The sequence below is a fragment of the Leucoraja erinacea genome, chromosome 30 (assembly GCF_028641065.1).
Source record: "Leucoraja erinacea ecotype New England chromosome 30, Leri_hhj_1, whole genome shotgun sequence".
Taxonomy (NCBI): domain Eukaryota; kingdom Metazoa; phylum Chordata; class Chondrichthyes; order Rajiformes; family Rajidae; genus Leucoraja; species Leucoraja erinaceus.
The window spans coordinates 7,716,929-7,741,676 of NC_073406.1; the positions used below are offsets into that span (position 1 = coordinate 7,716,929).

General features: G+C 42.1%; 1 protein-coding gene across 6 annotated transcripts in view; it reads left to right on the plus strand.

The window, feature by feature from the left end:
* The window catches only part of camta1a (calmodulin binding transcription activator 1a), an 810,948-nt gene that overhangs the window by 287,999 nt on the left and 498,201 nt on the right, over positions 1-24,748 (plus strand). For all 6 annotated transcript variants that reach the window (XM_055659354.1, XM_055659356.1, XM_055659355.1 and 3 more), the window contains exon 3: positions 8,291-8,358. In XM_055659354.1, coding sequence (XP_055515329.1) covers positions 8,291-8,358 — 68 coding nt within the window. The remainder of the gene's footprint in view (positions 1-8,290; positions 8,359-24,748) is intronic.

Consider the following 24,748-nt stretch of genomic DNA (forward strand, 5'->3'; position numbering starts at 1 on the left):
ACCACCATGTAAATGTTCCCTATCAGTTCCTCACACAAGTCAATGGTAACCCTGGGGAAATTGGGGTTTCTTCTGGGAATCTGTTTGGAATGTGACGAGAGGTGAGAAGAATCCCTCGGCATTTTCTACTTCCTGGATAACAAACTCCATTTTTTTTTTTTAAAGCGCATTGTTCATTATTTTTAATAAAAACTGTATTTGGACAAGTATCCGGTAACAAATGAAGGTTAAAAGATAGCAGGCGCGGAGAGCCAGATTCTCCAGGGAGTATGATCCTGGTCCTGCTGTGACCATGGAAATGTCATGAAAGGCAGCCAGTCAGGAATGAATAATGTAGGTATAAAAAGATGGTTAAAAATAAAATGAGGGGAATTGCTATCAAATATGAGTTAAACAGTAAAGCAGTGCTCACAGAAGTATAACAGGGGAATTGGAGTTAATAATGCATTGCAGGGAAGCAGTTATAGTTGTGATTACAGAGACTTGGCTGGAGCAAATCAGAACTGTGAAATAAATATTATTGCGTATAACATATTTAGAAAAGATTAAGAAAGAAAAGGGGGAGGTAGAACAATTGTACTTATTAGAATAACCAGAGAAGAATAAGATGATCTTACAGCATCACAATGCTATCTTACAATTTTCAGAAAGAGAAAAAAAATCCATATGGATTCAGATAATATCATGTAAATCATGCTATTAGTGTCAGTGTGCCGACTACCTAATTGTGGATGGAGAACAAAGTTTGCAAACAAGTGAGGGAAATGAGTAGAAAACATGGAATAATCATTCTGGTGGATTTAAAATTGCCTTGAATTTTATCACACACACACACACACACACACGCACGCACACACACACACACACACACACACACACACACACACACACACACACACACACACACACACACACACACACACACACACACACACACACACACACACACACACACACACACGCACACACACACACACACACACACAGGTAAGAAATGTCTACAACATTATTGGACTCTTTTTGAGCCCTGTATGTGTGAAATGGCAAATATAAAGGAAGGTTGATTTGTTATGTAACGGGGAACAGTTGAGAGGAGAAAAAAAAGGGGAATTGCTGGGCAAGAGTGATGATGTATTATGCGAGGGAAACCAGGGTGACAATTAGGAGAAATTTTAATTTTGATTTGATTGGGGCTGATAACCAAACAAGGAAATAAAATGGACTGCAATTTTGGAAATATCAGCCAAAATTAATGGACAAAAGCAGCATGGGCATAGGAGCACCACAACGCAGCTATATTTCCAGTCTCGTACCTTCCTGATTAGGATGGTTCTTTATTGTCACTGAGTGTATATTCTTGAAACGCCTTTTTCACCAGCAGAGTGAGTGGAAGTGCCTACACCGCGAGCACACTGCAGTGGTTGAAGAAGCCAGCTCACCGCAACACTTCCTCAAGGACTATAAAGGATGGACAAGAAATGGCAGCCTTGACCAGCATTGCCTCAACCATGTTTAAAGCTATTTCGTTGTAATGAAGGGCTCCCTTCATCAAGTTCAAACTACTGGAACATCTTTAAGAGCCACTTTGACAAAGAAGTAAAAAAATATTTTCCAAATCCAATTTGCACACAATACCGTGACCATCTATTGTTTAATGTTCCAGCAGGAATGTTTGCAGCCTATGCCAGCGCATTGGGCTTTGCACTGACCGTAGTAATATAAATAACAAGTACCGGTGATCAGGAAAGTTAGATTGAGCCACAGTGAACTCACCTTGTAGCAGGGTGGATTGTCATGCAGATTTGATGCGGTCAGTTTTAGTGTGGCAGACACACGATCATTTGATGACTAGAAAAGTGGACACCAGATGTTTGTAACTGTGATTTCTATAAACGACTGCGTTGACTTTAAAATGCAATTATCCCTATCCACCTTCTATCTGCCCCTTCTTGGCTGTGTGCTCAGTGAAAGGTGGCAGGTGATATTGCAGAGCTCACCTGGTGTGGTCCTTATCACAGCTGTATCACACGGCAAGGACATTGCAGCGAGCAGAAAACACAGGCTGCCCCGGGCAAACGTAACAGTCGCTGGGGATCGCTTAACCTCAACACCTGTGATCAAATCACATGGAAAATTAAAAAGCTTCTTTCTAATTATGCAAAAGATGAATGCATAAAAACCGATGATTTAACTGCCTGTTAATTCAGCAGGTAAATGCATGATGAAATATTGAGCCACACAGAGCTACAAGATTTAATTCCGAGTCTTTGCTGAGTTGGCAGATCTCAGTAATGTCATTGGAGCCCCGCAATCCTTGGACAGGGAATACAATCAAGCTTCTGATTTCTCATGACCTCTGCTAGAAGGTGGATAGGTGTGGCTTTGGGCCAAGATATGCTTTCTGGAGCCCTCCACCGCGTGTTGGTCTAACGATGTGCAGTGCTTTCGTTTGTACTTCTGTGAGACTCTGAGGAGAGGCAGACACTTGAAACTGCCAGGGGAGTAGAGACAAATACTCACCGATCACTAGCTGACACAAGATGCATTTCACAGGAGATCCAGGGATAGATTTTGACAAGTTCAGGAAAGCAGAGACTACTCCGTCATGCAGCATAATTTATCATGCATTTGATTCATAGCTGAACTTAATGTCATCTAATCTCTTTGGATTTGTATCTTTTCATATCATTGCTTAACAAAAATATGAGTTTTCTAATTTTCAAAGCCCTTTGCCTCAACAGATTTTTCAGAAGCGTGAGCTTGTGTAACCACACCACAATTGATCAGGTCTATTTTTTATGTTGTAACCCCTTTTCTGGAATTTCCTGAAAGGAAAGGTTCTCCCCTCCCTTCCAACACCATTTTAATCGCTTCAGTTGGACCTTATATGCTTCCTCTATATAATATATAGGTCTAGGCATCAGGTTCAGCAGAGACATTGTGGGCTGAAGGGCCTCATCCTGTGCTGTACTATGTTCTATAACAATGAATTAACCATTTTGTGCCACTTTACACTTTACACCAAAAAACAAAACTGAGGTGACGTGCTTCAATACAGTGGAACTGAAGACTCCTAGTGTATAGCTATTAGGATTGTTTTCAGTCCCCCTTCTTTGTATCAATATCCCAGAACTATTTGTTGCTGATGTGTTGGTGAGAGAGGTTTGTGGCACTTGGGTTTAGACGCAGACCGTCAAGATTATGTAGCAAGGAAAGAATTGTTCAGTGAAATTGGTCTGTTGGGGCCGGTGACTGGATAAGCAACACTGCTTAAAGTGCTATTCTGTACTTATGGAGTAACGCCTTTGGAATAACAAGTTTTTATATTGTCATCAACTGCCTATGTGAAGGCTATAAAATCTAGTTTATCGAGGCAAAGGGAGGAGCGAACTGTGTGTGGCTTTTAAACCAGTTTCTTGTGGTTTGGGAACTGAGCCTAAAATGAGCTTGTGGACCTGCATCAGCAGCAAGAAACTGGCCATAACTCAGCACGAATTGGCGAGTTCACTCAGTGATGTTTGTTGTGGGAGATCGCGGTGGAACTGTGCAGGATGCTGTTCTACTGCTGGGATTAGAGCGAAAGAAACAAAGAATTTGTATTTTCACAGTGCCCTTCAGGACCTCCGAATGTCCCGAAATGCAACTGCATTTGTTGGTGTGATCCATGGAACGTGTTATATAGCTACATTCAACAGCAATCAACTAATATAGTTTGAGAAATAACTATTGAGCTGAATACTGGGATTTTTTTATGTATTTCTGAAAAAAACGTGGGGTGTAGGTGTTCGTTCTCCAAGAATGCAGCATTCCCTTGTGTTGCTGCACTGGGATTTCACACTAAACTTTATGCTCATGATTTTGTTGTCTGTGTTTTTTGTTCCGCTGATTGAGAAATGATAGTGCTACCCTTTAAACCGCAAGGGACATTATTATGGAAGACCGATTTTGCCGATCTTGCGCTTCTGTCGTCAGTTCATCCATTTCCTGATGCTCTCTGGTTGGGAAGTGGAACATTACGGGTGGGGCGGGACGGGGGATGTCAGAGGGGCCAAGAAGGAATTTGAGGAACTGGATTGAAGAATGTCAGTAGAATCCACTAACAGAAATGTAGCTGCCAACCCTCTGGTTGGCCATATCCCCTGTCCACCGCCTCACATGTTTGCTTTCTCTGCCCCAGTCACCTTGTCCCGCAGTATGTGCCAGCTAGAAAATACAACGCAATTACCTGTCAGCATTGCTTCCAACCGCCCCTTCCAAACCCATCACCTCTCCCCAACCCACCACCTCCCCTGAAACCACCACCTCTCCCCAACCCACCACCTCCCCTGAAACCACCAAGACCACAGCTTCTCCCACCATGGTAGCAGCAGCATGTGCATATTGCGTACAGTTTTAGTCTCCAAATCTGAGGAAGGACATTATTGCCATAGAGGGAGTGCAGAGACGGTTCACCATTCCTGGGATGTCAGGACTGTCTTATGAAGAAAGACCTACTCCAAGGGGATCTTATAGATCACCTCTCCCCCGATGTTGGGGACCCACCATTTCCCCTGAAACCACCACCTCGCCAAAGACCACAGCCTCTCCCACCAGGATAGCAGCAGCAAGTGCATTTGAAAGCCATCATGTACTGATTCTTCGATATTTAAGAGGGGGGGGGGCTATATTTAAGAGGGGGTTAGATGTGGCCCTTGTGGCTAAAGGGATCAGGGGGTATGGAGAGAAGGCAGGTACAGGATACTGAGTTGGATGATCAGCCATGCTCATATTGAATGGCGGTGCAGGCTCGAAGGGCCGAATGGCCTACTCCTGCACCTATTTTCTAAGTTTCTATGATTCTCCAAGTTACATGATCTTCAAACTAAGAAATAAACTGTCCTTTGTTAGTCTCTATCAGGTATAAATCCCACAACTGTGCTCTCTGTGGAAATGCTTTCATCAGAAGGACTGCAGCGGTTCTGGGCTGAGGCTCACCATCACCTCCTGAAACCAATTAGGGATGAGCATTAAATGCTGGCATTGACAGCGATACCCTCATCTCATAAACAATAATCAAAAATTGTCCTTGTATTCTTCTCTCAGATACTGCACAGGGTTTCCACAGACTGTACCTATGGGTTATGTTTGTGATGATCCTGGGAACTCAATCATACAAAACTCTATAAATTTTTTAGAAGTTGTCTTTTAACATTCTTTTATCATTCAACGATTGTCCCCTGTTGTTGATGTGCCTGACTTTGTGATTGTTCTGAGCGTGTCAGAGGCTGTATAAATCTGCTTGGTTTTTGTGTGATGTATTCCATCCATCCCCTGCTCTGTTTATAATGCATTGCTTGAAACTGAAAGACGGCAGAGGCAATAGTACTGAGACGGTGATAAAAAAAGAGGATGCATTTAATGTAGCATTTATTGGAGCCTACAAGTAATGATTTGGGCAGACACAACCCAATTCTGAAAATACCCACAGTACAGAATTAGCCCGCACTTGTCATTGCAGTTAGGCTAAGGGATGGGAAATTATAAAAAGCTTTCTGAGCCTTGAGGTGATTTCTGAATGCAGAGCATTTGCATAAAGTTACTGCGGGATAAAGGGATTTTTACAGGACCATTAAGAAGACAAGTCTTTAAATACCAAAGTGGCTGAAATAATCCAGCAGGATGTCCATGCTGCCAAGAAACCTCAGTTGTAATTGTAATCTATTGTTTATAGACAGCGTTGTTACAGTACTTGAACGATTCATTGGAAAGGTTCACTTACAGGAGATGGTGGATATTGTGGCCGAAGACATAGATGGCGCAGTATCTCAGATGTCTTAATCATTCAATGAGTGACTTACACCATCCATGACAATTGTTGCAAGAGTACATATCTGTTTTGGATCATTTCAAAGCCATGTCCTTCGAATGGGGTCTATACCTTTCACACTCTTTGAGCTAGTTCCAGCTACAGGTCCACCTCCAGATTTTCCACCAACTAGTGGTCCAGCACCTCCTTTAATCCGGACAAAATTAGGAGAGTGCACTTGAAATCCGCCTTGGAAGTCCCCCCCCAAAAATGTGACACTTAGGTCAGGTGAGGCGGCAGATCTCGACCTCATTGGGACTGCCGTGCTCAGTGGTGGGTTGCCCCCTGTGGCTGGGGCTCTGGAACACCAGCCCGGCCGGAGCCAGCAAATCCATTGCCATAGCCGACCTCTGCGGCCGTTCATCAGGTCACATTTGGCCCTGGTGGCCGGGGCTCAGAAATCCCAGCCAGGCCATAGCCGGCACATCTGTTCCCATGGCCAACTTCCGAGGCCAACCTTTCGGCACGGTATCTCGGCTACTCGGCGGCCTAGATGGACAATTCTGGGACCGTTGGATTCCTCTCAGAGGCTGTGACCTCTGTTGGTCCGGCAAAAAGAATAATCGAATTGAACCAAGGGTGCTGGAAAATCAGTGGTGGACCTGTATTAAAAACGCCATGACTCCCACAGAAAACTGGATTCCATCTCCTACCACCCAACCTCTGCAACGATGCCATCTCCTATTCTTAATTTCTCCACCTCCGCCATATCTGCTCCCAAGATGAGGCTTTCCATTCTAGGACATCGAAGGTGTCCTCTTGCATTAGTAAACATGGTTTCCCCCCTTCTGTCACCTGCATCTCCCCTGTAATTCTGCTCTCGCTCATCCTCCCCCTTGACATAATATGGATAGAGTTCCCCTGGTCCTTACCTTTCACCCCACCAACCTCCGCGTCCAACATATCATTCACCCCTACACCTTTCTGTTTTCCCCAGTGACCACTCCCTCTGCAACCCCTTGGTTCTCTCATCCCTTCCCACACAAACTATCCTCCTCCCCGGAAACTTACCCTTTCAAGTGCAAGAGATGTAACACCTGTCCCGTACCTCCCCCCTCACATCTATTCCGGGATCCCAGCTGTCCTTCCAGGTGAGACAAAATTTCAGGTGCATCTCCTCCAACCTCATCTACTGCATTTGGTGCTCCTGATGTGGCCTCCTTTAGTTGCAGTTCCTTGGGTCTACTTTGGTGCCCAATTGTAGTGAATGTCACCACTTATTCCATATGTTCACCAAAGTATTTCCTCGGTCCAAATCTTGAATAATTTGCAACTGTTCTTGGTGGTTGAATTGAGTTGAGACTTGGCTCATTTAATTGTAGTGGTTGCTTCGGTGCTGCGAGCTGGAGCAGTTCACCCAGCTGGGCATTCTTGTATCACATACTTATCCTGAAGGCTCAAGGCAGAGTAGGTCAATGGCGCTATTCATTTGAGTGATTGTTTTAAAATGTTATAGCATTCATTAGGAATGAACACCACTAATTGGATGGCTGCATCAAGGCGCTAGCACATTTTCTATAGCTTCCTTCCTTTTTATTTGAATACAAAAGATACTGGAATCATTGGAATGATTGTATCATGGCTACCGAAGAGGGATAAGCCTTATAGATAGAAGGACAGATCTCAGGCATGGGGATGGAGGTTCTATGGGGATACAACAGGGTTGAGACATTCCAGGGCAAGGGGGTTTGGTCTAGATGCCAAATGTAAAAAAATAAAATGCTTTTAAAAGCAAAGACTTGGGTTTGCTGTTGTTTTTGAATGTACAATATAATTTTGATGTTTTTTAAACAAACTTGAGGGTTTATATTCTGTGGCCATAGGGCAATTATTGTGAATTTAGTCTATGTGTATGGGGTATCTTTTAGGAATTTATTAACCTATTTTTAATAAGGCATATTCATGAATACTGATATTTATTTGTTAACCTCCTTGGTAGCCATGATACAATAATGGCCCTGTCCCACTGTACAAGCTCATTCAAGAGCTCTCCCGAGTTTAAAAAAAAAATCAAACTCGTGGAAGCACGTAGAATGTACGTAGCGGTTACGTCGGAGCCCGGTGACGTCTCTTAGCGGCTCGTAACGCTAACGGCAGGTACTTGAGAAACGCAGTTAGCTCAGGAAGACTCGTGAAAAATTTTCAACATGTTGAAAAATGTCCACGAGAGCCCCGAATACCGACGCGGCAGCCATTACCGTAAATCTCCGAGTTCGAATCAGGGCAAACTCTTGAATCAACTCGTACAGTGGGACAGGGCTTTTATTCCAATGATTCCAGTATCTATAGTATCCAAATAAAAAGGAAGGGAGCTGTAAAAACTGTGCTATTTAATATTTGACAGGGTTCCTGTTGGAGTGGGACTCCCATGTAAGCAAATCTGGTAAATGTTGTTTGAATTCCACCTTGCATCTAAATTAGTCTTTTCCCATTTGTCTTTTTCAGGAAATTGCAGCTTACTTAATAACATTCGAGAAACATGAAGAATGGTTAACAACATCCCCTAAAACTAGGTAAGTGTCAATGCATTTTTTATTAGCCCAGCATTATGGCTAAATGAGCTGTGGTCACAAAGGTGCATGCATTACTATTTAAAATATTTAATGAGCAATGCAATTGTTGTTCTGTACCAGAAGCCTCATGGCAGATGAACTGTGAGCTGACTGCTAAAGCCTCGAGTTGATGAGCTAGAACAGCTCGTAATATTCTCTGAGCATGAAACATTTCCTCAGAGCAGGTTCTCGGGTTGTGCCACCACGACTGTGCTGCTAATCTCTCACCATCAAGGTGGCAGTCACATTCTTCATTCCAAAGCACAACCGTAGTGTCTTTTTTTAACTTAACACCTTAAAACAAAACTCGCTTTAATTTTTAGTATGCAAGCCACAGAACATGATAGGATCCAATTATTTAACAGTAAAATGGTGATTTTTATTTTATCTCTGCTGACTGTACTAATTGTTACTTGAAGGAGTATAAATCTATCTGATAACTCACAAATACTAGACATTTCAAAATATATGATGGTAGATAAATCCCCGGTTCTTGATCACGTGAATCTGAGGACATTGTGGGAAGCTAAAGAAGAAATTCCAGGAAGCCTGGCAGAGATATCTGTTAATCGATAGTCAAGGTTGTGGATAGTTAATACTGTCCTTCTATTTAAGAAAGGATTCAAGGAACAACCTGTGGAATACAGACTGGTGATCCTTACATCAATGTTGGGAAAGTTAGTGGAGGGGTTAGTGGAAAAACAATGGCTGATCAGGGATAGTCGGCATTTGGCTTTCTGCATTGGAAATCGTATCTCATGAATTTGATGGTTTTTTGAACTGGCGACCAAGAAGATCGATGATGGCAGTGCAGTAGATGCTGTCTAACTCGAAAACTTTGACGAGGTAGGCTGGTCTGGACGGTTAGATCACAGGGAACGAGAGCGATTTAGCAATTGAATCCAACATTTTTTGCTTGATGGTAGGAGACAGAGGGTGATGTTAGAAGGTTGTTTTTGCAGTCTGTAGGCCTGTAACAAGCGGTGCACCTGAGGGATCAGTGCTGGGCCAACTGCTGCTCGTTATTTCTGTTAACTGTATGTGAATCTAGACGGCAAGGTTAGAACATTTGTGGAAATCACTAAAATTGGCAGTGTGGTGGACAGTGAAGAAAGTTATCCATGAATATAATGGGATCTTGATCAACTGGGCCAATGGGTTGAGGAATGGCAAATGGAGTTTAATTCAGATTAATGCGAGATGTTGCATTTCGGTAGGACAGAACTTGCATGGTAAATGGTAGAGCACTGGGGAGTATTGTAGGACAGAAGTCAAGTCAAGTCACTTTTATTTCTATAGCACGTTTAAAAAACAACTCTTGTTGACCAAAGTGCTTTACATTGGTGGAGGTACTAACGTTATACAACAGTAGGTCATAGATTAAGTACATAAGTACAGAAAGACCTGGGGTGCAAGTACAACAGCATTTGCAATACACTTGTGTAGGAAAGAACTGCAGATGCTGGTTTAAATTGAAGGTGGACACAAAAAGCTGGAGTAATTTCGCGGGACAGGCAGCATCTCTGGATAAAAGGAATGGGAGCAGTTTTGGGTCGAGACCTACCTTACACAGAGACCTACGTACACAGTTCTGGCCATCCTGCTACAGGAGAGATGTAATTATGTAAGAACAGGTGCCAAAAAAAATGATCAGGCTGTTGTAGGGTCTGGATGGTTTGAACGACAAGGGCAGGGTGGATAAACTGTGCCTTATCTGCTTGCAGCGTAGGAGACCGAAAGGGGACCTTATAGGGATGTATCAAATGATGAGGGGCATAGATAAGGCAAAGAGCTATAATCTCTTCCCCATGTTAGGGAGACGAGATTAAAACTCAACGGCACAGGTCTGAGGTGAGAAGAAAAAGATTTAAAAAGGGGTTGAGTGACAGCTTGTTCACACAGTGGGTGGTGCTTACATGGAACAAACAGGCGGAGAAGTGGTCGAGGCAGGTACACTTATGACAGTTAAAAGACACAGGATTGGAGGGATAAAGGAAGAAGAATCAGGCACATTTTCTGATGAAGGTGTTTGTATCACAATCCTGTGGGAACACTACAGTGTAGTTTAGTGTCACACGTGCCGAGGTACAGTGAAAGGCTAACCAGCTAGCGACCCTTGCAGGCACACTGACCGAGTGCAGTGTGCCAAGTGAGTTGTCACCAAATCTCAGGCCAGCATTCTTTCCCCTAAACTCCCTACAACCTCACACGTGGGTAGATCCACACGTTCTTCCATGTTAGTGTGCGTGGATTACTGACAGAAGGCAGAATCCACATCGTGTGCAGAGCTTGCCGAAACCATCAGTGTTGAGCTTAAACTTCTGAAGGGCTGTTTTTTCTTGCTATATTTAGATTGCTGTTCAAGATTTGTGTTCAATGACATAAATCACAGACCACACTCGAGTGAGGGCAGATCTAGGTTTGACCTTAAATTGAACCTGAATCAGAGTGGTATTGTCCTGAACTAATAGATTGACTCTTAGTAAATTAGGAAATAAATCAATAGAAAAACAATGCATTATCTTCCTGGCTCATTTACTTTTTTTGTTGTTGTTCAGCATTCTGTAGCCTGGATGTTAATAGTAACCACAGTCCTTCTTTTGGCAAAATGAGCCTGGGGCAGAACTGATTTCAGAAAATGCTGGAAAAACTCAGCGAGTCCAGTAGCATCAGTGGGAAGAGAAACAGTTAATGTCTAGAGTCAGAGATCCTGCATCAAAACTGGGAACGAAAAAGTTTGTTAAGCTGCAGGGAGGAGGAGGAACAGGGGTGTCATTGATAGGGTAAAACTGGGATGAACATACGTTTCAGCTGAAAACAAGGTTATCTGGTCAATGAGTGGACATTCATGGAAGTTAGAGTGTGAGAACACAGACGAAAGAACATTGATGAAAGAATGTAGAAGTTGCAAAATACAGGGCAGGAAGACGCCTGGCAGCTCAGGCTGGGGAATTCCTCTAAATCCTGCAGGAAAAGACAAGGAATAAAGTAAACAAACAAGGAGACCACGTTGCTGTAAGGTGGAGTTGGATGTTGGGATTGGAAGAGTGGACAGGACAGGAAGAGTTGTGAATTGTGAAACTAGAGAAAGAAATGTAGGTGGAAAGGGAGAGGAGAAAAAGGTGTGATTCCAGGAAGGGCACGGGAGAGAGAGAGGGGGGGGAAAGTGTGTGTGGGGGGGGGGGGGGGGGGGGGGGGGGGGGGATTATATCATGATGGGAATAGATAGGGTGAATGCACAGTCTTTTACCCAGGGTTGGGGAATCAAAAACAAGAGGACATATGTATAAGGTGAGAGGGGCAAGATTTAATACACACCTGAGGGGCTACTTTTTCACTTAGAGGATGGTAGCTACGTGGAACAAGCTGCCAGTGAAGTAGGTGAGGCAGGTACCACAGCAGCATTTAAACTACACTTAGAAAGGTACAAAGATAGGAACGTTTTAGAGGGATTTGGGCCCAACACAGGCAAATGGGACTGGCTGAGATGGGACATCTCAGTCATCATGGACGAGTTGGGGCGAAGGACCTGTTTCCGTGCTGTATGACTCTGACTGTAGAATGTGGGGAATCATTCAGTTGTCCCCATTGGTAGAAATAATAGAAATGCGAGCCATTGTTTAAATTTACTGCAGAAACCTGTTGCACGTAGGGTTCCAAGGGTCTTTGTGCACAGAATGAATGTGCAGGTGCTACTTGTAACTAGGAAGGCAATGTTGGGGTCCATCTTGAAAAGAGATAAAGTATAAAAGAAAGGAAGTCATGCTCCAACTATGCAGGATGTTGTCATGATCTCTGTTGGAGTGCTGTGCTGTTTTCTGGTCCCATACTTATGGAGAGATATTCTTGTCATGCAGGCAGATGAGAAAAAGATTTGCTTGGTTGATTCTTGAGATTAAAGATGATTTAATTAGGAACGGCTGAGTAGGTTGGGCCTGTATCTGGAGTTTAGATGAATAAGAGGAGATCTTATTGAAACTTATCTTAATTAAATGTTCTGAGAGACACATGTTTGATGCTTTCCCTCGTGAGGAACTTAGAACGAAGGAACATGGATTCATGACAAGGATCATCCATTTAAGACAGAGAATAAGAGTTTCTTATCTCAAGGGGACCTGAATTTTTGGATTTCTCTACCCCAAAGAGCTGGGGGGGGGGGTTGAATCATTGAACATGGTCAACCTCGACAGGATGATTTTTTCTTTTTTTTCTGTTTTTTTCTGTGTTTTTTCTCCCACAAATATGTAATATGTGATTCTGTTCCATTCTGTTTGTAGTTTTTTTGCACAATCCGCAAGCATTGCCACTTTTTCATCTCACTGCACATTGCGTATGTGATGAATAAACTTGACTTGACTGACTTGACTGACATGCGAGGAGAAGGAAACAGACAGGAAAATAGAGCTGAGGCCAAGGTCAGATCAGAAGTGATCTTAACGAGAGCCACAGTAAACTCAAAGAACCATGCGATCTGCTTGTTCTCCTATTTTTTTTAATTTAACTACGTTTAACTTCTGTGCATTGGCCCTCTCTTGGGTCTGGTTGGAAATGAGCTGTGCAGAGATGAACTGTCACAAGGAGAAGGGACCAAATAAAGTCTAATTGATAATCTTGACCTTGCCTTGTGCTTCTATCACCTCCTTCTGGATTGTAACCCTTCGTCTCTCTCTCCATTTTGTTGTCAACAGTACATAGGCCATTCTCCCATTGTCCCAGCTCTGGGCATGTATTATGGGACCGCATACTCTGATTCCAATATGACTCTGCATTTGCCCCATGACATAGTCTATTACTTGTTTTTGACGCTATTGTATAGCGGGAGTTTTATCCTATATCCACTATGTCCGCAAGTGCCTGTTACAGACACAGGTTTCAAATGTTGAAATCCTCTTATCAGAGTATACGGTGTTAAGTCAAATCCAAAATGAAAGATATTTGGAAAGCGCTACGAAAGTCAGAGGGGGAGGGGTGAGGAAGGGATTGTGCTAAAGCTTTCATTGTTCTTCCTCCTCCTATTCCTGACAGGATTTTTATTGGGATCTTTCTTCAATCTGTTAAATCTCAGGGGCAGCTTCACAAGCAGCAGAATTGAAATCCAGCAACATGTCAGTGTCAGTTCTTCAGGCATGCTGACTGGGTTAATAAGAGCTTTCCATTTCCAGCTGAAAACAGGCTGGCTACTATGGTTGTTAACTCTATTCATTATATTGATATGTCCTTGACCTTCCTCTTAAGGACTTGCTGGGTCACATATCTGAGTCTATCACTGTCCAACAGCACATTGTAATCGCCTGGGGATTTAATAATAAAAGATTACAAACAGCGGGATTTCAAAGCCGATGTCAAATTTTTTTTGGTATCATATCAACATTAAGATTGGAAAAGATTTGCTGGCTGAACCGGTTCCTGCTGTTTCCAAGGGTTTGTGTGACTCAGTTTTAATTCTGCAAAAGGTAATGTGAAGAATGAATTATTTGAATTCCTAAACTACCTTTCGCCAATCCGACATCCGAGACCATTATTTTCAGTCAATTATGAGCTGTTGCAGTTCAAAAGGGTGGCGGATAATTCCCTCAGAGCGATATCCGAAATGGCCAAATAATATGAAGTCATGACATCATCAGAGATGAATGTAAGAATGCCAGAGTACGTGCGAAATAGGATTATTTATGTTTAACCTAGTGCATGGACAAGCCCTTAGCTTAATAAACATGCACAAATGGACTTCTTTCATAGTGTGCATCTCCCTCAGTGTAGCACTGGAGCGGTAATTTAGGATTTTGGGGCATTAACAAAATAAAATGTTCTAAGGAACTTCACAGGAACATAATCACAGTGGGAGATGTGAAGGCATGTGAGGCCACACGTTACTCAAAGGGCAAATCAAATGCTAAGAGCTTGGCAGGGCAAAAATTCTGAGCTCTGGTTTGTTCTTTTCACACAGAGAGTGGTGAATCTCTGGAATTCTCTGCCACAGAGGGTAGTTGAGGCCAGTTCATTGGCTATATTTAAGAGGGAGTTAGATGTGGCCCTTGTGGCTAAGGGGATCAGGAGGTATGGAGAGAAGGCAGGTACGGGATACTGAGTTGGATGATCAGCCATGATCATATTGAATGGCGGTGCAGGCTCGAAGGGCCGAATGGCCTACTCCTGCACCTAATTTCTATGTTTCTATGTCTATGTTTCTTAATCTTGGCCACATAGTTGTTCTCACAGAGGGAATGAGTAGGAGTGACGAATCAAAGTACATGGAACGATGTACCGCCTGGTTTGCTTCTACACTTTTCACCCTCAGCCACAACTCTGTAACATGTAATTTTCACTGTTTAAATGTAATCCTGGCCAGCCTCCCACCTTCCACTTTGCTTAAACTTGAATCCAACCAGATTTCAGCTGCCCTTGTTGTGTCTTGCATTCTGATTCAACCAAGCCTCCTACAGATTGATTTGCATTGACTTTGGTTAAGCAGCTCCTAAATGTTAATTTATTACCATTGTTTTCAAATGCTTTCATGGCCTCATTATCTAATGACAATCATCGAAAATGGATTCTTAGACATCAACACTCCTATCCTTCCACAGATGCTGCCTGGCCCATGGAGTTCCTCCAGCAGTTTGTCTTTTGGCCTCCGATTCCAGCATCTGCATTCTCTTGGTGTCACAGATTGTTGTCATGAACTTTCAATTGTTAAACTCTTGGGCTTAGAATTCCTTGATAAATATAGCTGTCTTTCCACCTCAACTTCCCTCTCCCTCCCTTAAAATACTTTAAGATTCATCTCACCTGCGCTCATATCTCCGGCTGTGCCTCGTTGTTATGTTTTGTTTGATTATGTTCCTTTGAAGCACCATGGGACAATTTTACTCTGTTAATGTGCAAAATAAATGCACGTTACTTTTGTTGTCAGTTCAAGATCTTTTCCAGCAAAACAAACTCGGATGATGAAGGCTCTTTTTATTCTTCTTGAACAGCGATCCTTCAATCATTACATTACATTTTTTTTTAAGTCTTTAACGCAAAACGTAGTAATGAAGCACTGAGTGTTGTGTTGGCTTTGGTCGAGGTTATGTAATGTGGTGTTGAGATGGGCTTTCAATCTGCAGGTCTCTGACCCAATGGGCAGTTCATATTTGTTGATATTGTGAATCAGGTGCAGGAGTGGCTTTTTCTTAAAGTAACATGGATTTCCATGGCGTCTGATTGGCAAGGAGTTGTGTTCCATGTAAATATACAAATCTGCAAAAATATAATGTGATGGGACTGAAAGTGAACCATCTCATGAGATTGATTTTATTGATAATTTATTTGCCTTGAGAGTGGGCAGTTTGCAAATTAACAATCTTTCCCTTAAGCAGCAGTGAAATGGGAGTGCCTCACACCAGGGTAGGAATAATTGGTTACATTGCCTGGTGTTACCATGGCATACACAGTGTGGAACAAGAAGAGGGAAGAAACATCCCACTAATCATTAAGCAATCATGCATGGATGTATAATGTAATAAATGCCCCAAAATTGTTGGACTTTAAATTCTTACTCTTGTTCCTGCTGATTCCCAAATGATCAACAATGCAGATTTAGTAGAATTATTTCACAAATCTATGTGTTCAACCAAATTGGATATATTTTTTTTCAATTTTACACAAGAGTAAAACTGCTGGTAGAAACAAGGAACTGCAACGCTTGTTTGCAAAAAAAAGACACAAGTGCTGGAGTAACTCAGCAGGTCAGCAGAATACTTGGAGAACATGGTTACGTAATGTTTTTGATTGGGACCCTTCTTCAGACTGTTTGTAGGGGTAGGGAAAGAAAGCTGGAAGAGAGGAAGGGCAGGACAAAACGTGGCAGGTAACAGGGTAACCCGGGCAAGAGATTGTTTTTGGTAGGCAGATGCCAGTGGGGGAAAAACAGAAGGTGTGAGACAAGCAGGTTGGAGGGTTGCAAATTGTGAAGCCAGATGAAGGAATGTAGGTGGAGGGGAGAAATGGGTGCAAATCCAGGTGGGGCACAGGAGAGTGGGTGGGAGAGAAGAAAGGGAGGCGTGGGGGAGAAAGGGGAGGGGGAGGTGAGGGTTGTTAGAGGTTACCTAAAATTGGAGAATTCAATGTTCATACCATTGGGTTGTAAACTACCCAAGCAGAATACGAGGTGAAGTTCCTCCAGTTTGCTGTGGCCTCGCTCTTACGATGGTGGAAGCCCAGGTCAGAGTGGTCAGTAGGGAAAGGGGAAGAGGAGTTAGCAACCGGGAGATCCAGTCGGTCTTTGCGGACTGAGTACAAGTGTTTGGCGAACTGTTGCAGTGGGTCATTTGCCTGTTGTAGAATCCGCCCAATTTACATTATGTTGTATCAGTCGACTGAAGATCAGGTGGTTTGTACAGCAAGGGGATCTGATTACTATCAGATGAATTGCTGTGTGATGATTAAAACAGTGCCCACTAAAAACAGAGCAACATCTACTTTCCTCCTCCCTTATTACCCCTTAATATGATGAGCCAGCTGATGTAAGCGAGGGCTGTGTCACTAGGTCTCGATACTCAAGTTGAAAAGGGCTTTAACTCCAGGTCACTGATCAGTGATTGTTGCAATGAATGCCAGTGCTAATGGTTATATGGTCACCAATAGGGCCTCCCACATCAGCAGCAGTTTCAAAATAAAATAACCTCAAGACTCGGGTGGAAATATTAATATTAAATACTTCAGCTTCCTCCTCTTCAATTCGCAGTATTGTATTACTGAGCACACCGTGTGAATAGGAGTACAAATGAAATCATTAACAACTATAATTTGCTAACATTTGCATTGCTTTCCCGAGATTTAATGGGAGATGTGAACATAAATGTCAAGCTTGCAACACTTTATTCACACACTGATGTGGGGATTGCTGCAGTGCAAGCTTGGTGCTTTGCATGTGTTTTGTATAATTATATGTGTTTGCCTGCATAACAATCATCAGCGCACTTCATATGCAAAAGTCATTTGTTGTTTGAATATTGTCAACAACATTAAATGCAGTGAATTAATGTAAGTATATCTTTATCACGTTGTTTTAGCAAATATCAGGCCGATCCGTTACAATTTTTTATTTTCCACATTATTTAATTTAAGCTCATTTTGTCTTCCAATATCGTTTTCCTCCTCTCTCACCTACTCCCGATTCCTACAGGGTAGACATCACGAGGAGCCACAGCTCTCTGGTACCTTAGATAAATTGAAGTGCTAGTGCCAAACAATACCACAGAGAAATAAGCTCTTCATACCTATACTGGTTTTTCAACTCCCTTTGTCTTTCCCCATAACCTTGTAAATTCTTGCTTTCTCTGTTTCTTTTTTGGAAGTGACCATCAAAAATGCTTCTCCTATCCTTCTCATCAATGAATTCCAGATTACAATACAATCCTGCATGGAACAAACACACTGTTATAGCACTGTAAATCACAGTCATTACTGGAATTTTAAAATTTGGCTCAGAAATAAAAGAGGTCCAACTTTTATTTTCTTACTGATATTTATTGCTTTCTCTTTAAAGAGAAACTCACCTACAGACTATTTTAACAATGAGATGTTGACATTATGTTGCCTTCGGTGAGAGCGATGCAGCATACAACATCCCGCTATTCCTCTCCGAAATGTAAATTAAAAATTCACAAACAAATCTTAAAATTCAAAATTGATGTAACTCCTGCCCATGTCTCACCAAGAAGATATTGGAATTGGAGAGTGTGCCGTACAGATTCACCAGAAGGTAATGCTTAAAATATTTGAGTGGTGAGTAGATTATTCCCAAATATACAAGATTTCCAGATTATAATAATTAATTGAAGAATTAAATAGGCAACATAAAGCAATTATTTATTCTGATGAGAGAAACCTCAAATATTAGGGCATAGAGTTAAAATTAAATCTCATCCATTAAAGGACAAATCCCACACTAAAAAGAAAAATAACCAGGACCACATTTTAAAAGGATTTGTGGAAACAGATTGGCTTGTTGTATGTGTAGATACACCTTTGAAAATACCAAGACAGGTTCAGCGAGTGATAACTACAATATTTGAGATTCTTTGATACATAAGTAAAGTGTGGAGTATTAGAGCAAGGAGGCCAGGCAATGTCTGTGTAGGGGTAACACAATTAATGTTTCAAGTTAATACCTATCATCAGAATTAGGCTTCAGAAAGCAAGCATGTTCTTTTATAGTGGCAGGAAAGGGGGGGAGTCTACAGATAAGAGAAGGAATGCCTCATGGACTCCACCATATCACAGACATGAAACAACCTGTCAGGGTTTTCCAAAAATATAAGGACAAGCACATAAGAGAAAATAATTTGCAGAGCTATGGAGAATGGAAAATGAGATGAAGGGATTTTATTAGTTGGAAAGTATCCACTCAATGAACTGATTGTTTTTTCTCGTAAGTTAAAATGATTCTATAATTCCACATTAAAAAAAATAGTGGAAAACTTGGAACCAAGATGCTGAAGGGACATTTTCAACCGGAAATTTCAAAACAAGGATTGATACTTTTCTTTGATGTGGGTGTTGAGGGTTAGGAAGTCAAAAGAGGGAAATAGAGCTAAAGTGCATGAAGCCATGATCTCATTGACGGACAGTAGGGGCTTGAGAGGCTGAATTGGCCAGCGCTTGTACAGTCATGTAAGCAAAGAGAGTTTTTACTTTGTTGGATATCCCTGGTGAACAGTGAGATTATCAACTTGTCTATAATATGCTTGTTGAGTTTGTTTTTGGCTGGGATTCCAGAAGAATGCTCTGGCGCTCCTTTGAATAATGGATTGAAACAAACAAATTAAATATGTATTAAAACACTGTTTTGATCCTTCTAACATTTTCTTTCATTTCAATTTTTAAAAACATTTTTTATTAAACCTATGTTTTTAATCACAAGGGGAACCTGTGTGGGATGTGTTAGCCAGCAGATGGAGCTGAAATTAGTCAAAGCATTGGACTCCTGAAATAAAACTTGAAACAGCAAAGGAACACCAGGCCCTTCAGCAGCTGGTAGAGATGAGAGGTTAATGTTTCAAGTACATATAAAAATGATGGAGTAGGTATGAACAGCTTGTTCCACACGTAGCTTACATATTCCTCCCATTCCCCTCTTACTAACCAGCTAGCTGTTGATAATTCAGAAGGGAGAAGAAGCAAAGGAAGAGAATACAATAGAAAATAAATCCTCATGGTTTGAATTACGGACAGTATCTGAGAGCATTAACTGGGATCCTAGCTGCTGAGAAGCCTATTGCTAAGCAAACACATCTTAGCTATAGGTCAGGGTCTAAGTTGATGAAGTGCTGTCTTGCAGTGCCTGCAGCTTCAGTAACATGCTGTATTGAAGTAATATTCTACGTCATACCAGTCAGGAGAAGGATTTGGCCCCTCAAGCTGTTTGAGCAACACTGACCCCTTCCTGATCTCCACTGTCTTTTATCCTCATTGCAGTTCCACAATTTGTACAAAGATTTCCCAAAGTTTCTCATGATTTTCAGATATATTTTCATGTTTAAAACCTGACGTACTTCAATTTCCAAGCGATTCTGCTGTCAGTCTTTTTTGAGAAATTACCTACACAGGATTTTTTTTCCTTTCCTTTCCCTGTAGGTTAGTAACATAACTAAATACTACTGCACTTACATTAGTAACATCATGCGCACATCGTCCTATCACACATATCTTGGCCTGTTGAACTGGACATTAGAGAAAACGTTCCCTGTGCACTATCTAATTAAACATTCCCATGCCAAATACAGTATTGTTCAGTTACAAACTAAAACTTTGTCTGCATTGTCCTATCAAACACACCCAGGGAAATTCTAGCATGGCATCAGTAGCAATGAAAGTCCCTCTACTCTATCATACGAAGCACTCCCAAGTGCAGCCTATGCTAGATACAAAGTACAAGCATGATTCTGATTTACATTGAATAAAATCTTCCTAACCACGAGAATGAGTCACATTACATCCAGTGACATTTATCGTTCCTTATATCAGTCATTCTGAGACACCTTTCAGTGAAGTTGTGAACTTTGGGCCAATTGATGACTTTTTGTGTCTTAGTCTCTTGAACCTGATTGTGGAGTCTTCATGTGTAGGAAGGAACTGCAGATGCAGGTTTAGACTGAAGATCGACACAAAAAGCTGGGGTAACTCAGCAGGTCAGACAGCATCTCTGGAGAAAAGTAAAGCCCCTCTCCCACTTTCACGACCTAATTGGCGACCGCTGCCGAGTTTGCCCTTGACTCATACTCGCAGCATGGTTGCCACGAGGTCGTAGGAGGTCTTCGTAACTCTTCCTCATGCTCGTGAGTGGTCTCCGCGTACTCCTGGCCTCAAGTAGGTTGCAGCGTTTTTTCCAGCCTGATAAAAAATGTCCACGAGTAAAAAAAAAAGGGCGGCATGGAAAAAATGGACACATTTAACTCGTAGGTAGGTCATAGATAGGTCGTGATGGTAGTCGTAGGTAGTCGTTGGTGAAAAGGTCGGTAACTGGCCCGAGAACAAAAATGCAAACATGACATTATTTTATCGTGTGATCATTTTCCACTCGTAGTTGGTCTTAGGTGTGGAAGACTGAGGTCGAGGAGGGGTCGTAGGGGTCGTAGGAGGTCGTAGACATAGTCGTAGGAGGTCTTTTACTTCGGCGAGTCAACACGACCTTGACCTTTTTTTCCACCTTGTCTAGGGTCTAAACTCGTGGATTAGGTCGTCCAAGTGGGACAGGCACTTAATATGTGAAGTTTTGGGTCGAGGCCCTTCTTCAGACTGAGAGTGTGAGAGTCTTCATGTCATTTCACACAGGACCATGCAACCAGCTGACACAAGATGTCACCACCCTAGTGCAGGCTATATTTCAATTGCTGTTTATAAGGAAGAAAACAGATCTGATATAGAATTATGGAATAGCAAAGCACAAAAAGAAGCCATTGGAACAACCAAGCATTAGCTTCCAATAAATCCCATTATCTGAACTGTTTCCCCATTACACAGCATTATTTTCAATCTTGAATACTATTCAATTTTCTGCTGGAAGTTTTATTATAAATCATATATCATTTTGTCAGGCTTCTATATTACAAATTGTTACATTCACATTTATAATGGAAAGAACTTTGTTCTATAATCTCATATAGTAATCGTGCTATCAATCGACAATTATTTACCAATATCCCGCTCATTGGTTCCCAGATTGAGTTTCAGTACGATCACTGGTTGCAGACTTCACTACAGACTTGATCCAAATGTGAGCAGGGGAACTGAATTTTAGAAGTGAGTTGAAGGCTAGTGCCTTGGAAGCGAAAGCTATCTTTTGAGGCTGTCATTTGCCACTAGCCAGAATTTTAACTCGCATAAAGAAAGAACGTTTTGGTAGTTGGAGGACAAATATCTCAACCCTAAAAGACTTTGCAGCAGGAGTTCCTCAGGCCAGAGTCCCACTTCCACCCATCTTCAGTAAGTTATCAATTAACCCTTATTCTAACACAATATTGAGAAGGAGAATGTTTGCAGATAATTGTGCTGTGTTCAATTCCATTTTTGCTTCCTCAGGTAAAGAAATGGCTTGTATCTGCATGCACCAAGATGAGGGTAAACTGTTGCGGCAATGGACATTGACACAATAAGTGCCACGATGCATTGGAAAGTTAAGGAGAGTCGGTTAGACATTTTGGGAGTCATAAAATCATACAGCAAAGAAACAGGCCCTTCAGCGCAGGTCATCCATGCCAAACAAGATGCTAGTACCATTCTCCTGTGTGTGACCCATGCCCCTCTGAACCTTTCCCCTCCATGTACCTGGCCAAATGTCTCACTTTAGTTGGACCGTCTCCAACAAAAGAGTCTTAAGGTCATTGGAATGATAGGGGTAGAATTAGGCCATTCGGCCCATCATGTCTACTCCACCATTCAATCATATCTGATCTATCTCTCCCTCCTATCCCCATTCTCCTGCCGTCTCCCCATAACCTCTGACACTTCTACTAATCAAAAATCTATCAATGCCTTGAAAATATCCGCTGCCAGCCAGCACAGCCTTCTGTGGCAAAGAATTCCACAGATTCACCACCCTCTAACTAAATAAATTCCGCCTCATCTCCTCACTAAAATAACGTTCTTTAATTCTGAGGCAATGACCTCTAGTCCTAGACTTTCCCACAAGTGGAAACATCCTCTCCACATTCAAAATATCCAAGCCTTGTCACTATTCTGTATGTTTCAATGAGCACCCCCCCTCATTCTTCTAAACTCCAGCGAGTACAGGCCCAGTGCCAACAAACGCTCATCATTGGTTAACCTACTCATTACTGGGATCATTCTTAATGAACTCTCCTTAACTTTCAACTCCATCTAATCATCACATTTCCCACAAACATTCTGCAAGTTACAATGACTGAAACAGAATCGGAACATGCCATCAAACCTGGCCAACGGCTGAATGTTCTATGATGCTGTGGCTCCCTAATCATGTGCACATCCCAGGTTAGCGGTGAAATGGAATACTTCCTGCTTTTCAGTATTAATACATCTCCATGATGACTCAAGAAGCTCAACAGCTTCCAATTCAAAGCAGCCTGCTTGCCTTCCATTTCTCCACCCAAGGTATTCATCTACACTCTACAACACTACTAAATCTAAACTTCCTTCTGCCACATAGCATTGTGAAAGCCCCAGGTCGACCCAAAATGCTGGAGTAACTCAGTGGGACAGGCAACACCTCTGGAGAGAAGGAATGGGTGGTGTTTTGGGTCAAGATCCTCTTTAGTTAGCCCCATGTTGTTGTGCTTTAACGAGTTGGTATCAGTGATCATTCTTGTGTCAATCAAATCAAATCAAATCAACCTTTATTGTCATCTTGCAATGCAACAGTTGTACAGTGCAAAATGAGAAGACGTTTCCCAGGGAATACTGTCCACTGTAGATGTGAGATGAGCAGATCAAAGCTGGTATGATAGGATTTTAGTTTAGTTTAGAGATACAGCGTGGAAACAGAGACTTCAGCCCACCGAGTCCACGCAGACCAGCGATCACTCATGCACTAGTTCTATCCTACACATTAAGAGCAATTGGTAGAAGCCAATTAACCTACAAACTTGCACGTCCTTGGAATATGGGGGGAAACCAGAGCACCTGGAAAAAATCCACAAGACAGGCAGCACCCGTAGTCAGGATCAAGCCTAGGTGTCTGGTGCTGTAAGGCAGCACCTCTACCCCTGCACCACTGTGTCGTCCCAAGAATGATCATTGAGATAGGGAGAGGGAAATTCAAACAGGATGTTAGGTTGTGAATATTATCCCATGACCAGTGTATGATGTTAGGTCTAGGGAGGAAGTTAGATGGCCTGATAATGCTCTAAGTCACATACACATTGTGAAGAACTAAAGAGTAAAGGTTGAAGAGACCGTCTCCCCATCACCTTCTTGAAGCCAATTAGGCTTGGGTACCAAATATAGTCTTTCAGGAAATCCCCATCCTGCCAATAAATTCAATGCAAATATTTCTCCAGATGAAAGTCTGGTCGGTATATTATTGGCTGGAGGGGTAATTTATAATCCCATTTACATTAATAGTTTATTTTATAACTGTATACATGGTGGAAATATATAACACCATTTAAAATGAGTGTATGACTAAAATAGACACTCAATTGCATTTAGCTCAACCTGGGCTCGTTAGCCCCAGGCTGTAGTTGGGTTTTAACTAGCTAATAGCAATGATTATTCTTGTGTCCTCTTGCACATTTGAAACAAGCATTTCGAAAGGGTTATTGAATACATTTACCTGCCAAAAGTACCTAAGTAATGCACCTTTACTCAGAATGGAGAAATCCTTGAAATACGCTATGTCAAAAGACGTGTTGCAGAATTATCTGAGATGATTAAAAGACTCTTGAATTTGCCATTAGTTTTCCACACTGTTGACTGTTCCCAGCCTTTAAGCATTTTCAGGTGCTGCAAATTTGATTTGTAATGAAAAAAAAGGGAATCATCGTCAAGGATGAGTTGCCAGAGAGTCAGGCTGTCACAAGATTTAAGACTACACAGCACCATAATAATGGCATAATTAAGTTACTGCTTAGAGAGAGCTAGCTGCAGGAACGAGTGGATTCAAACTGAGCACCGTGTGCATGAGGCGGAGAATTGAGAAGTTGAAGATATCATTTTGTATTTGTTTCCCCCCAAGGAAGTTTTGCCAGCTTAAGGCAGTGACTGGTTGAAGTCAAACAGATCAGGGAGGTTCAGACCTTGGTCTGTGCTCGATCAGCTGATTTCCATCGGTGTGGAGATTATGTGGGTATAAAGAACCATTAAGATTATGGTGAAGATTAAGAAAGACTCGGTT